This window comes from Malaclemys terrapin, chromosome 5 (genome assembly GCF_027887155.1).
Source record: "Malaclemys terrapin pileata isolate rMalTer1 chromosome 5, rMalTer1.hap1, whole genome shotgun sequence".
NCBI classification, from domain to species: domain Eukaryota; kingdom Metazoa; phylum Chordata; order Testudines; family Emydidae; genus Malaclemys; species Malaclemys terrapin.
Genome location: NC_071509.1, coordinates 130,437,776 through 130,453,116, shown reverse-complemented (window position 1 = coordinate 130,453,116; position 15,341 = coordinate 130,437,776). Strand labels below are relative to the sequence as shown.

Here is a 15,341-nt window from a genome sequence, read left to right as displayed (position 1 = left end):
GTTCAGTATTTCCAGGATGCCCTACTGCGCTGTCCGAATAGACATTCTTCCACTTAAAAACACGTCTGCCTTCCCCTGGGATCTCCTAATCCCAGTCAGTATTTTAAGATTGTTGGGCTCGTCTTAATATTTCTATCCCTTGATGGAAAACTTCTCGAGATTCATGGCATTGGTTGGTTATTTTTGGTGTTGGAAAGCCATTGCCGGTTTTAAAAGCATCCCTATTGGCTGCGGTTGCACCAAAATGCTGTGTGTGTGTTGTGTACTATCCAAGCTTCCCTCCTCCTGCTCTGCAGCAGCTTTTAACTGTGTGCCTTCCTGCAAAGGAGAAATGAAAAGTGAAGTGTGTGTTGACTGTAGGCAGCTCTGTGCTTTGAGCGATGCCATATGCTCTCAAGCTAGAAGGAAGGCAAGTCAGAGAAGGAGCAGGTGTTCAGCATGGGAACACGGCAGCTTGTTACTGCTGGGTCACTTTGCATTGGATTCATTGAACAGACAGCAAGAGCAGGCAGTATTGTTACTGGAGTCCCTCAGACTTCACTCTCCAGAGCTCCTTTAGAGAGGCAGCCACGGGCATAGGAAAGCCATTGTTCTAACTCTGCCGCAGCACAAGCCGAGACGTGTCGCCCGTGACTACAGCAACGGGGGCTACCAGATTAGGGCCTTCCGGACCATTCTGGTGACCCTTTTGTACAGCGTCTTCTCTAATTTCGGACCATGACAGGCCCCAAGCAGACAGCCACAACCAATTTTACAATATGCTATTGTCTGAGGCCTCCTTGGATCCTCTGGGGATCAACACTCAGAAAGTGTTACCCAGGGATGGAGACTGGAGGGAGGACTGGGTTCTGAGCATTCCTAGTGAAATGTTTGACAGCTGTTTTGTAGCCACGTGGTTAACAGTGCTGATCACAGTGCGCCCTGCGCAGGTGGTGGTTAGATCACCTGGGCCATATTCTGCACCAATCTCCACTCCAAGAGGTAAACTAGGGAGGAATGTGGTGTATCGCACATCCCATCATGCACTGCTGCATACAGCCTTCAAACAGCTGCCCTGCAATCTGGAGCCGGACGTGGTTCCCTGCTCTGGATTCGGATACAAGATGCATTTCTGGCTATCTGCGCAGGGAATGTTTTCAGTTCCTCTGCCTCTGACCCCTAATGGGCTCACCTTCATCCCCTCAGCTGTTATCACCATGAGGCTGCTATGAGACCTGCAATGTCAGGAACATCTCTTGGCTTTGTGCTCCCGTCGCTTCTTGGAATGTGTTTTCTTGGGCCTGAGACTGCAGGGAGATGAGATGGCAGGAAAGCAGCAGAATTTGAATGCAACTCCACTTAACAGAACAAACACCCACTCCTTGCATTGCTCTCTGGTCCCAAGGCAAGTTAAACAGCAGAACATTAACAAGGTACATGGGTCTGCTCCTTTTCATCTGGGCAGTGTCTTCGAAATGGCTGACTCTAATTTCAGTCTCGAAGGAGCTCTAAAATGTGACTATAAAGCAGGGATTTTGAAGCAATATTTCCTGTGAAAGTAAGTGTGTTCAAATCGGGGACCTGCTAATGGGCCGTAGCTTTTAAAGTCCGGGAGGGAGCCAACCAGGGAAGGGGGAGGGTGTGAAAGTAGGCGGAGCCATTATTTTTGCTGCGGTCTGGCAGATGAGGCCCAGAACTTCAGCTGGTGTAAATTGGCCTCATTCTGTTGAAGTCACTGATTTACAGCAGCTAAGGATTTACTCCACTGTGTCCAACTGACTGAGCGTGTGCACATTAGCTGCAGGAAAGATTGTTTAATGGACTCCATTTAAAGTTTTCTAACCAGCGGATAAGAATTTGGACAATTGCTCTCTCTTAGCATGCACTGTTTGGGGGAGGAGGAATCCAACGAATGCCGGCTATTCAAGGGCCTGATCCTGCAGTATGCTGTGGGTTGCCAACTCTTGTCGTCTTTATTGGGAGCTAGGGGTGCTCAGAACCTCAAAGGATCAGTCCCTAACCTATCAAGTTCAGCTTTAGGCGGGTGGTGGCTAGCCCTCAGCAACAAGCGGTTTCAACAGCACTAACTACAAAGCTGGGACTAGGATACCCTTCTCTGAAAGCACAGTCAGTTAACGAATCAGATCGCATTGCACCGTGACGGCATCTCCAGTAAAGCTGTCAACAACAAAAAACTACTATTAGCTTTGCTCTGAGATCTAAACTCCCGAGAAGCGGTTATCGCAGGTAAGTCTCTCTTCCCTCTAAAATACCAGCCTGGAGTTTGGAACAGCTGGTATTTTTTTTGCATCACACGTATCTGGTCTCTCTTGATGATGCAGACAAGCAAAGGGTTTGTGCTGTCGTGTGTGTTCTTCTCTGGGGTAGATGGGTGTTGTGGCCTCAGTGATTTGAAAGCCCAGGATCTCTTCCATCCACCATAGCTGAGCTCTTGTATGATGCGTTTTCTTACGGTCTAAGGTAAAATGCATGGTCATTCAGAAAGGCGTGTGGGCTGGGGATGGGGCTTGGCTCCAGTAGAAAATCTCGTGGTGACCATGAGGGTGGTTGACGGCAGTGTCTTAAAATGAGACTCTTTCCTCCCCCCTCCCCCAAAAAAGCAAGGAGATTTCATGTGTGTTGGCCAGTTAGACTGTAACTTACCAATAGTGAATGCCCTAATCTGAAAAGAACTGTTCCTTCCAAATTTTCAGCTATAAGCCCATAGTCGAATATATCGACACTCAGTTTGAAGCCTATCTGCAGGAGGAGCTGAAGATCAAGCGTTCCCTGTTTAATTACCATGACACAAGGATTCACGCCTGCCTATATTTCATCGCACCGACGGGACACTCGCTGAAGTCTCTAGACCTGGTCACCATGAAGAAGCTCGACAGTAAGGTACGCACTACCCATGTCATGCCCCTGTAATGCTCTCCTGCTGCCCCTTAATTTGGCGACCTTGCCAAGGATCTAACAAACGGTGTGTGGAAAATACGCATTCTCTCTAGCAGCTGTGAATGGATAAGAGTGCAGAGAAGGCTTAAAAGAGCTTGTCAGATCTCTAGACAGCAAGAGCAGGTTAGCACTAATGAATTTCTAAAGGCTCTCACCATAAAATGGTGCAAAAAAATTGGGCAAAAATCTGGGTTCTTTTTCATCCAAACTGGTCCATCATGTCCAGTTAGAATGATAACATCACCCACTTTATTCCACACCAGCCGCAAAGGAGCAGCAATCCTGAAACAGGCTGCTGCAAATGAAGGTGTAGTGTCTGCTCTCAAGGACGGCCCTCCTTTCATACTGATAGAGCCACATTTTTGGCATTTGGGGGTCAAAACTCCCCTGTGCTTTGCTGCAAATGTCCCCCTCAAAGCCAAACACTATTTGATATAGTTGATCAGCAATTCTGCACTGCAAGCTAAACAATCCTTATTGATGATGCAGCCAGTGGATCTAGCGGGGGGAGGGGGAGCGCTGATTTAGCCCACAGATGGGTAAAGAGAAGCTCATGTTCAAATGTTTCATGTTCAAGAGCATCTTTTAGATGAAAACCCAAGCCCACTTGAAAGGAAGCTGGTATTTCTAAATACTTAAGTGCCCTCTACCCACCAGCACTGTGACATGGTCAACTGCTTGCATTCTGGTTTGAAATTCGTGCAGGACAGTAAAGCAAGTAGCTGGAGCTCTTCATTTCATATGCGTAGAATGTTCCACGTCTGCGGAGTGACTCTGGTGCCCGAGAGCCTTGAAGAATTCGTAACAGGTTGCCTGATGATGTGGGTAAAGCTTGGAGTCTGCTTGTTCTGTAGTTGCAGAGATTTGCTGAGAATTTGCCTGTAATTGGCACTAGTCTTAACTTTTCCCTGGACAGGGATTAGTTGCTGTTACAGGGCCATCCTCAGAAAGGAATTAGTTTATGTAATGGAAGAGGATTTTAAAGCACTGTAGTTAAAATGTCTCCACATAGGTCAATATTAATGTCTTCCTTACTGTAGCAGCATTTTATATTGCCACAGGGCAGAACGACTGAAGGAAGGCTACTAATCAGCCATAGATCACACCTCGCAGTACGGTCTTTTCAGAGTCGGTTTAAAAGGCACTGTGTAGCAAGAGCTACATTAACCTATGGCTGTGGTGAGCTGGATCGGCCAGACCCTTGGGGGACTGTAAGCAAGGTACAACAGCCAGCAATCTAGGGCAAGAGAGTGACCAAGAAAGGATACACAGATCTTCATTTGTCACAGCAGAGCTGTGGCCTGCATGAAGCCCCCGATTCCTATCGCCCCGTGGTCCTCAGCCAATGTAAGTCAGTTTAGCTCCATCTGAGGATCTGGCTCTGTGTCCAGTTTGTCCCTGTATGTACTTGAAGCTTGCCAGATTTGGTGCCACTCCCCTAGGCAGTATATAGGGGATGCAAACTTCTTTAATGGGGGACAGGGACAAGGTTGCTCATTTCAGGCCAATGCAATAAAGGGACAATTCATCTCTGTCCAACTCCTATACCTTGGTCATCTGATCTGAACATTTCCTTTTAACACTAGGATGTAGAGGTGCTCAAGGATCAATCTCTAGGCTGTTTTCTGAAGGTGAGCCCTAGAGTAGTTAAGTCTGCTACAGGTCTGAAGAGAATGAGTGCCTAGATGGTAATTTCCTTTGGAACTATTTGGATAGTCTGTGTGACAACATTTTCTCTCCGCCCTATTTAAAAAATTAAACAAATGCTACAGAAGAGGAAATAAGTGTTGCCAAATTGCATTTGACTTTGAATGGAGCTCTTCTCTACACATGAAACGCGATTGGCGCAATCCTGTCTCAGCCAATGTTTCTTGCTTCACCACATCCTCAAAAATATCAAAATAATTGGTTGGACCGGCAATTCCTGTTCTAGTAGAAAGTTTGTATTGCATCACTGCTTTTATGTGCCATGTTCTTTGTCCTCTTCTGGTTGAATATATTGAGGGAGGTGTCCTTTATGAGGCCATTGGCAAAGTAAAATGCCAGCGCTCTCTTTGCCTTGCAGGTTAACATTATCCCTATAATAGCCAAAGCTGATACGATTGCAAAAAACGAGTTGCATAAATTCAAGAGTAAAATCATGAGCGAGCTGGTCAGCAATGGTGTCCAGATCTATCAGTTCCCAACAGATGAAGAGACAGTGGCTGAGATAAATGCTACAATGAGTGTAAGTATTGTGGGTTTTTTTTTTGTTGTTTGTTGTTTTTTTTTCTGAACCCATCCATCCCCCACCCCCAGGGAGGAGGAATGCTGCATTCTTTTGCTTTTCCCATTGAAACTCAAATATGAGCCAATAAATAGCTTGATGGAAGCCCCTCTCCACTCTGGTCTGCAGGACTTAATGAAACAGGGTGGGATTGGGCACTGATATTTATTTTAAAAATCTTGAAAATATATTTCTTCTCTGCTGATCGTGTCCTTTCCCATGTGCCTTTCCCCTTACTAAATATTCATATCCCCGGGGGGCAGAGTGATGTAGTGATCAGGGGAGAGGACTTGGAGTGAGGCCTCCTATTCCCACTCGTGGCTTGTTGCTGGGTGATCCACTTCACCTTCCTTTGATTCAGTTTCTGGAGGAGGACTAGAATCAGGCAGCTGGTGCTCTGGTCCCGTGTGGAGCAGTTCTGGGTGGTGCGGTGGTTAAAGTGGTGGGGACTGCTGGCAACTGACCTGTGCTAGCACGAACTGCACCAGTGGTAGTGATAAGAGAGATTTAGGGAAATCAAGCTAGCGTAGCCAGGCCTTTACGCAAGGGTTATGCAGGGAGAGATGAAGTGCACCCTGGGAGGCTTGTTTGCAAAAGCAGAGGAGGAATCTAAGCCCTTTGCCTCTAACTGTATTACAGTAGCACATAAAGACCCCCAGCCAAGCTCAGGGCCCCATCGTGCTAGGAGCTGTACATACACGTAGTGATCTGGCTGTCCAAGGGTAGGGACGCCCAGAGCCAGGGGGTTGCATCCCTGCCTATCCTGGCTAATAGCCATTGATGGACCTATCCTCCATGAATTTATCTAGTTCTTTTTTGAACCCAGTTATTCTTTGGTGAGAGCAAAGGTTCAGCACTCCGCCACTTCTCTTCCCCAGGTGAAGCCCAGGGCTGACTAGCTGCTTGGTATCCTGGAACACAGATTTTATTTGTTCTGTTTTTTGGCAATTAGAACCATTGTCTTGAGGCAATGGGCCATTTTTGCCATTCTATCAACTTAGCTCATGGTTACAACTCGGGCGGCCTAGAATCACGTTCGCTGTGCTTGGCTGAGAGTCTGTTTCTAGCCACACTTAGTGCAAGAAAACTATTTCGATTTTGTTATATTTAAAAGACTATATTGAAGTTTGTTTCTTGGGAATGTCTCTGGTGCCCACTGCTGTATTAACAGCGCCTCACAAACATTGTGTCTTGCTGCCTTCACAGAGCCACAAGGTGAGTCTGGGCAGTGCCTTGACCAGAAGGCTCTCCTTGCTGTCTGTGGTGCCAGCACTAAACTGCAGGTTGTCCTCTGTGGCTCCGTGCCGGAGCTCTGGTCATGGAGTTGCACAGTGAAGTGACTGCTCTGCAGCTGGGAGCAAGCATCCCAGCACAGGGTAGACCGACATGCACTAGCTTTGCTGGAGCTCAGAGGCAGCATGGGCAGCGACTTGGACTAGCTGGCCAAGTACTTATGAGCCCGCAGCCCTGGGTACGTACTCGGGTGGCTAGCCTGAGCTGCTGCCCACGCTGCTGTTGAGTTAGTGTATGTCTGTCGGTCCGTACTGGGAGGCACTCTCGTGGCTGCAGTGTGGATGTAGCCTGAGAGTTGGGATGTTTCAGGAAAGCAGGAGTGGGTGAGCAGAGTGAAATCCAGCCCGTGTCCCTGGGGCAGCAGAACTCCGAGAGGGAAGGGGGCGCAAAATCCCAGTGGGTGCATGCCTGGCACAGTGCAGAGCCCAGCCCTGCAATCGGCCCGCATGGCAGCGAGGAAGGGAGGGGAGAGGCAGGTGCCTGGGGAGGAGAAGCACATCCTGCTTTGCACCCCTTTGGGGCTGAGCAGAAAGGCCGGTGGGAGTTTGTTTTAGCGAGGGAGCTGCAGCTGCTCCATGGCCAGGCAGGGAGAATTTCTCCTTCCATCCATCTGCCCCGTTCTTGGCTTGGCTGCCCAGGCATTGGTCTTTGGACTCGCCCCTTGGTCCATACCAGCCCTTTCAAAGGACAGGCTATGAAAATACCACCCGGCCAAGCTCTCCCGAGGCTGGCGTGCAGGCCCAGCTTCCTCTTGGCAGGGGTTTTGTGCATCTCTTCCAGCTGCCGGGACTGTCTGAAATCCCCTTTCAGGGCTTTGATCAGCTGCCTTCGTCCTGGTCTCTCTCCTCCCTTCTCCCAGAGCAGCTGGGTGGTGGGAAATGGGCGGAGCCTCGCTCCATCTCCTCTCCCTACCTTCTCCCCACTCATACTCAGGCATGATCTCTGGCTCTCTCCTTACTGGCTAGCACAACTGGCCGTAGCGGGTCGCAAGTGTGCTGCTGCTGCTGCAAATTAACACACACCTACCCCGGTGGGAAGCTAGGGATGAGTTGTGAGGAAGGCTGCCTCCAGGGATGGTGCAGTTTACACACCACCTCTTGCTTAGGGCTGTGTCTGCAGTCACAGCCTAGCCCTTTGCCCGGAAGATCTAACCGTTACTTCTAGCTACTGCAAATGGCTGAATTAAAAGGCTTCAGCAAACATTTAATTTTTTAACTTGGCCCCTTCTTTTGAGAAGCACAGTTGTTTTTACTGTGTGGCATTTGATTTTTTTTTTTTTTTTTTTTTTAACATTCAAATCAGTTTCCATTTTGATTGCCTTGTGCAAAGTACACCCGTACCGGGTTTAACATTTGTATGTTTCCTCCGATAGACACACAGAGAAAAGAAAATTCATGACTCTCCTATTTGCAGGTTTTCATCTCTGTCCCATCTCAAACAATAAAGGGGTTAAATTTGTTATGAAAATGAACATGTTGGGTATTAAGCTGCAGTGAAGCGCACTGACCTTTATATTTAAAGTCCATGTTGTAACGAAATGCAAGTGCTGTGGTTTACTAGGACTCTTTTGTGGGAGGTGGCTCATTTGCTTTAGATTTTTCCTATCTGAAGTCAGAGCATGCCTCTGATCTAGAGCCTCCATTGATCATCCAAAGACACCAGCTGGATTGCAAAGACATTTTAGTAACTTGAAATAAAAAATCACAGCTGCTATAGTAAATAGAGCTTTCTTCGAAAACACTCCCTGGCAAAGCAACACAGGAAATCTCTAATCTCTTTGTCTCTTTGCTTTTGTAGGTCCATCTTCCATTTGCTGTTGTTGGCAGCACTGAAGAAGTGAAGATTGGCAATAAGATGAGCAAGGCCAGGCAGTATCCATGGGGGGTTGTGCAGGGTATGTCCAAAGAGAAACAAAAACTCCTTGTTTTTATGCCATCCAGTTTAAAAACAAAAATTGCTGATCTGTGGAGGCTGCTTGCCAATTTCTGCCCTTGGGCAGTAAGAACTTTGCAGTGGTCAAAAAGGCCATTTAAAAAGCAAAACAAAACAGGGTTTCGTAAGCACTTCTTAAAGTTGAGGTTTGTCTCTTGGTCACTTGTGAAAAGTGTGAGCCTACAACCTGACTGATCTGGGGAAGGGCAGGTTAGAATTCAGAGACGTTAGCAAATATTTCATGTGTCACTTATTTTTCTTTTTTAAATGGTCTCTTCTTATGTTCCTGGCATTTCTGAGCCAGCAAACTAACTCTGAATAACAGGGAATGGTCAGCCAGTTGAATGGTTTGCTTTATTTTCTCTCTCTCTCTCTCTCTCTCTCTCGCACATGGTGGGATTTTCAAGGAATGCAGCACTTGCCTTACTCTTCTCTGATGAAAGTCAATGGGAGTTCTCTCATTGATTGAAATGGGATCGGAGTTAAGCAAATGCTGAGTGCTTGTGAAACTCTCATCCAGAAATTCTAAAAAAAGGCCAAATTCTCCCCTTGGATGTGCTGGTCCCTCTGGAAGTCATTGGAAGCCCCGCGTCTACCTGTGAATAGAACTTGTCTCTGAGGGCAGGTCTACACTGCATGCTAAGCCTGGGTGTGTGGGAGTCGGGCTTGTGGAATTGGTGCCTCCACACCCACACTTGTGTCCACACTGCATTGTAAACCTGGGCTTACAACTGCTGGCCCCGGGTCCCCAGGCTGTGCTAGTGCGTCCATGCTGCACTACTCAGACCGTCTGACTCTGATCTGCAGCTTGAGCTGCGTCCACACTGCAAAATGACAGGCTTGGACCCAAGTCTCAGCAGGAATTGGGCTCTGACCCACTGCCCTGGTAGGGTTCACGGACCCGGGTCCTGAGTTCTTGCTGATCCAAGGTAGACTGAATTGTGTGTGGACAGAAGGGGAGCTTGGACTCGAACCGGAGTCAGACCCCGGTGTTAGTGTGCAGTATAGACATACCCTTAATGTTTGAAAAACCAGCCCAGAATGTATAGACACTGGTAAAGCGTGCGCCCTGCAGTTCACCCCCACTGCAGCTCCCTAAGTGGTAGTAATGGTGGATGGCGTGAAATGGAGGGGGCCTGGTTATTTTTATAGACTCATAGACATTAAGGTCAGAAGGGACCATTATGATCATCTGGTCTGACCCCCTGCATGCTGCAGGCCGCAAGACCCTTCCCTGGACTCTACCGTTGAAGTCCCCAATCCTGTGTTTTAGTGACTTCAATCGGCTGAGACCCTCCTGCTAGTGATCCCTGCCCCATGCTGCGGAGGAAGGCGAAAAACCTCCAGAGGCTCAGCCAATCTACCCTGGAGGAAAATTCCTTCCCGACCCCAAATATGGCGATCAGTAATACCCCGAGCATATAGGCAAGAGTCTCTAGCCTGACCCTTGTTGGCCATTATGCTGTTCATTTTACCACTGTACTGTCTAATCCTGCCAGCACGGATAGTGCTGGTGCCCTGCTCTTGGTGCGCACTCAGACAGGGGACGTAGAGGTATCCGACTGGAAAGCAGCATGTGAGTGACCCAGCACAACAAACTGCAAGAGTGTTTGCGAAATAATTCGTCGGCTGTTAGAATATTTTCCTGCAGTATCCTCCTGTTCCTGTTGATAACACAAGCTGCTCGCCGAGCAACTTGAAACCATGAAGAAAGAGCAAAGGGGAAAATCCGCTGAATGCTGGATGTAGCTTTCTTTTTTCTTCCTCGATGACCATTTTTCTTTTCAAAAAGAAGAACAGGAGTACTTGTGGCACCTTAGAGACTAACAAATTTATTAGAGCATAAGCTTTCGTGGACTACAGCCCACTTTGCATCCGAAGAAGTGGGCTGTAGTCCACGAAAGCTTATGCTCTAATAAATTTGTTAGTCTCTAAGGTGCCACAAGTACTCCTGTTCTTCTTTTTGCGGATACAGACTAACACGGCTGTTACTCTGAAATTTTTCTTTTCGTTTCTTTTGCAGTTGAAAATGAAAACCATTGTGACTTTGTGAAGCTGCGTGAGATGCTGATCCGAGTGAACATGGAGGACTTGAGAGAGCAGACGCACACCCGGCACTATGAATTGTACAGGCGCTGTAAGCTAGAAGAAATGGGATTCAAAGACACTGACCCTGATAGTAAACCATTCAGGTATGAAAGCATAACAAAGGCCATATTCCTTTGTGGGTGTGAGTGACAGCAGTTGTTTTTCCTTCTGTACCCTCCTACACTCGCCTTGGGGTTTTTTTTTTTTGTTTTCCCTCATCCAAACAGCCAAGCATGTTGCCTTTTCAGTTACCCCAAGTCCTGGCTAGAGTGAGTTAGATCCAAAATTAGACTCTGATTACATTGCCACTATTACGCCACTAAGTCAGCCTGCGCCTAAATCTGAGATGTGTGTATGCTTTGAGTCACCTCTGAGAGTGAGTAACCTATTGTGAGGGGACGGTTTTTTAATTGTGAAGGGAAACAGTCATGTTAATCCTTGAGATTGCAAATAGATTGTCTGCCGGCACCCATCAATGCAAACAGGATTTCTCTCTGCTCCTTGGCAACACAAACCTAGGTGTGTTCCATAGCTCGAGGTAAAAGCTACGGCCTTGTTCTCCTCTCACCAATGCTCGCATAACATCATTGATCTCCATGGCGTGGGGGAGAGGAGTCAGGCCCCCGTCTAGAAGGTAAGGCCAGACTGACACCAGTGTTAAGCTTCAATGACTAGGCGAAGTTCCACCGGCATGAGTGAGAGGGAGCCGGGCCCCTGCTCTGTAACCAGCTGAAGTGTGAAGTTTATTTGATTTCCTTTCCAGAGAGCAATGACTTAAGATGGGCTCAGCCCTTCCCTTTCAGGAATCCAAGGAATTTCCATTGCTTCCTGTGTATTTGAGGCCACTTTTGCCCAAGTTATAAGTAGAAAGGAAATGGGGAAAGTACCTAATTGTATACATCGGGTGGATGCTAGTTTAAAGTACGCCCACTCCCTTTCCTGGAGTAGTTGTATTTCCAAAATGAGGGAAAACGGTAGTGTAGGGATTGTATCCATTATTCCTCCCAAGACAAGCAAATATGCATTTCCTCGAGTCTGAGTAGTGGTCTGCAGTGGGCACGTCCACAGCACTGCCGGTTCCTCAGCTGGTTTACATTACTCTGTCAGGAGCAGTAAGCATTCAATTAATCTTAAGCCAAGCTGGCTAGGAGACCGCAGCAAACTGTTTACACTAAACAGGATGTTGCAGAAAGGAAGCATGTAAATGAGAGGCCAGTATCAGTGCAATTAAGCTCATTGCAGGAATGCAGGCCACTGCTTGTGTCGGCTCAAAGAGGTGCTAAAATAGGAGGAAGTGTCTGTGTTCCTTAAGAGAAGGTTTTGGTTTTGTCTTTTTGTTTGAGAAGAGGTGGTTTGTTCCTCACAAAAAACAGACAGTATCTCTTTACTATTGTACTCCCCTTGCTGCTCGTGCATTTTCCTCCTCTTTGTGGAATCCTTTCCCTGTCACTTGGGTTGTTAACTGACCTATCAATTTTTAAAATAAAAGCTAGAATGTTTGTTTTTAATTTGACAGTAATTTGGATACATGTTTTCCTTCATTGGATGTAAATGTTCAGATTCTGGGAGTTTTCTCTGGAATGTAGCTTTATGCCTCTTTGTTGGCTAGCTGAAGTTACAGCGTCTCTTGAGAGCTGCGACTGGAAGAACTTGCTGAAATCCCAAATGGACTTGCTTTTATACTCCTCCAGGCTGGAAGTGAGTTTTCCATATGTAATTTTGAATTGCTGGGCCAAATTCTCTGCTGGAATAACGGCAGAGAGGTCAGCGGTGTTGCCCCAACAAAAAATTTGGCCCAGATGAATTCTGGGCAAGTCATGGAGTTCTGCCAGCAGAGAATTTGCCCCAGACAAATTCCAAGGAAGTCAATGGTATTACATCAACAAACAATTTAGCTTGCTGGCTTTCGTGTATTTGAAAGTTTCGCACGAAGGGTGGGATTTCCAACTGTAGTTGAGGACCTAACTTTGGTAGGCTCTTCTGCAAATCCCAGTCTAAAATAGTAAAGTAATATCAGTAAAAATGAGTAATTTTGTCTGTCGACGGAAAAAACCCTGCATGAGCTGGCCAGCCTTCCTCCTTCCACACCACCCTGCTCTTTTGTTTGTTACCAAGATGTGGGTCGCAAGGCAGGATATGGAGTGCTTTCAGTTTGGTTTTGTAAGGCTCTGCTGCTCTCTAGAATACTATATTGCAACTGCAGTTTCTAATCGTCACCCAACTGAACAGATAACACTGAAAGCACGCACAGGGAGCAGCTCTGTTGATGAAGAAGTGTTATCCAGAGCCTATACTTGGACACTTAAAGGATTTCAATTAGAGATGGGCCACAAACAGAACCTTCTATCTAAAACTGAGTTTCAGGTAGATTCTGATTCGTTTCTCTGGATCTTTACCCTATTATTACCAGTCTGGGACTGTTTCCAGTCCAGATCCAAAAGAAGCTCATTTTTCATTTTCCCATTCTCCGATGGTGAGAATCTCACAAGAACTGAACCTGATGAGACTTCAACCATTCAAGTGCTGGGAACCCAGCTAGGTCAGCTGGCACCATGAGACTGCTGTCTCTGTCTGATACTGCAGGAGAGCAGCTCCTGAGAGACCCTTCCTGCAAGGGGCTGTGGGAGTTGGGGTTGCTCAGCACTGTGTGCAGGATTAAACCCAAGATGTAGCAATCTGAAGGCTGTCTGATTGGGATTGCGCGAAGGACTAACGAAGTCAATCCCGGCACGCAATGAAGAATAAAGCACCGGCCCAAAGCAGGAGCAGATGTTTTAATTTTCCTCATTGTGCCTATGCATAGAACGTAGCCTGGGTGTAAACCCAAAATCCCCATCAATGGAGCTTTAGTTGAGATTGTTTGTTCTCAGGAATGCAACCTGGGGAAAGAGTTGCCAGCAAACTCCAGCTATCCTTTTGACTGAGATTTTTCAAAGCCACCAAAGGAATAAAATTAATGGTAATTTGGCTTCCAAATCCCCCGAGTGACTCTGAAAATCGCAGCTCTATGTGTAGGTGTGTGTGGGCCGATTTTATCCCCCGAGGTCTGCTGCAGCATCTCTTCACTGGGTAGTAAATCAGTGTCAAGGAACAGATGCCATTGTGTTGATGGAGGAATGAAGTATTTAAAGCTGTAAAAGATGGTGATTCAGAGGAAGAACAATAGTCCTTTACGAAACATACCAGCCCAGAATATGTGTTCTGTTAATCCTGGATCCATGGATCCTACATAGGCTAGATGCCAGACAAACAGAAGATGAGGCAAGAAGATTGGGAGCAGAGAGAAATGTATAACTGATCAGCCGTGGAAGGCTATGATAGCAGCTGGATTGCAGTAAATGCATATGCAGTAGCTGCGTCTGAAGCTGAGTCACTCTTGCTGCCTGTTAAGTGACTTGCAGACTCTGAAAGCCTGTATCTGTTATATAACTTCCCAAACTGGAAGTTCCTTCCAGAAAACTGGAACTGAGAACCAGACAATGTGATCAGGTCTCTTCTCTGAAATTCCATGGCAATGCTGAGTGAGGGGTGACATGCCAAGAGCCCCAAAGTCTGGGGCAAATATCTCTGGTTCATGCACTAAGTGTAATCTTGACTGTTTTTTCCCTTGTTTGTAATAGTCTCCAGGAGACCTATGAAGCGAAGAGGAATGAATTCCTGGGTGAGCTGCAGAAGAAGGAGGAAGAAATGAGACAGATGTTCGTCATGAGAGTGAAGGAGAAAGAAGCGGAGTTGAAAGAAGCGGAGAAAGATGTGAGTGATTGCTAACCAAAAGGGTTACGCAGAGGGGTTTACACTGAGAGCTTGAAAGGGACTTAAAGGGCTTAGGCATTTGGATCCCACTGAGAGGAAGGATGGCCCACTGGTTAGGGCATGTGCCTAGGTGTTAGGAGACATGGGTTCAAGTCCCTGCTCTGCCACAGACTTCCTGTGGGACATAGGGCAAGTCACTTAGGGCCAGATTTTTAAAGGTATCCAGGCACCTAAATTGATTTTTTCAGTGGGCGTTAGACACCTAAGCACCTGACCTAAGGTCCCCGTGCCTCAGTTTCCCTGCCCGGACAGTGGGGCTAATCGCACTTCCTGGCTTCTCAGGGTGGTTGTGAGGATACGGACATTGAAGACTGTGAGGGATTCAGATACGGGGGGGACATAAATACTGTCGGCACAGAGAACTCCCTCGGGCTTCTTTGTAAAACCCCAGCCGCCATGTAATGCTGGCTCTGCAGATGGGAGTCATTCCTGCCTAATGAACGGGGCATACTTGCTAGTCATACAGCTCAGTGGTTCCCCTTCGCCCAAAGCACTGGGGACAGCTGCAGTCTGGGGAGCTGATGGCTTTACAGGATGGCACCCAGCGCTGCAGACTCTCTGGCTTTGAAGGGGCCATGTTTCAACCATTACAGTCCTTTGAAACCTGGCGGCTGGATCAAACCTTTCAGCAGCTCAGCACTGTTTTCTGGATTCCCACCCACTGCAGGGGCGGGGTTTCTCAGAGTGCAGCCCCAAAGGGCACAGCCGAACTGTCGTTATCCAAGAGGTCCATGTGAACAGGAGCTGCTCTGTGGAGCTCTAAGGCCGAGGGCCCAATTCCCTGCTTCCTTGCACCTTGTGTTGACCCGTTGTATCTCTGCAAAGGGGGTGGAACATGCCACCGGGTCAGAGTGGTAGCATTTTGCACCCACTGTCTACTCGCTTTGTGTGAATGTAGCTGTCTCCACATGGTGTAGGGCCGAGGAGAATCAAACCCTGTGTGTGTAAGTGCACAGATATCTATGAATGTTATGAGAGATTCGGGGGGGGGGGCTTTTCATCTGGTGATCAT

General features: G+C 47.3%; 1 protein-coding gene across 4 annotated transcripts in view; it reads left to right on the top strand.

The window, feature by feature from the left end:
- Positions 1-15,341, top strand: part of SEPTIN11 (septin 11) — an 81,769-nt gene that overhangs the window by 44,884 nt on the left and 21,544 nt on the right. For all 4 annotated transcript variants that reach the window (XM_054029384.1, XM_054029385.1, XM_054029387.1 and 1 more), the window contains exons 4-8: positions 2,694-2,880; positions 5,003-5,164; positions 8,294-8,390; positions 10,452-10,620; positions 14,137-14,269. In XM_054029384.1, the coding sequence (XP_053885359.1) occupies positions 2,694-2,880; positions 5,003-5,164; positions 8,294-8,390; positions 10,452-10,620; positions 14,137-14,269 (748 nt within the window). The remainder of the gene's footprint in view (positions 1-2,693; positions 2,881-5,002; positions 5,165-8,293; positions 8,391-10,451; positions 10,621-14,136; positions 14,270-15,341) is intronic.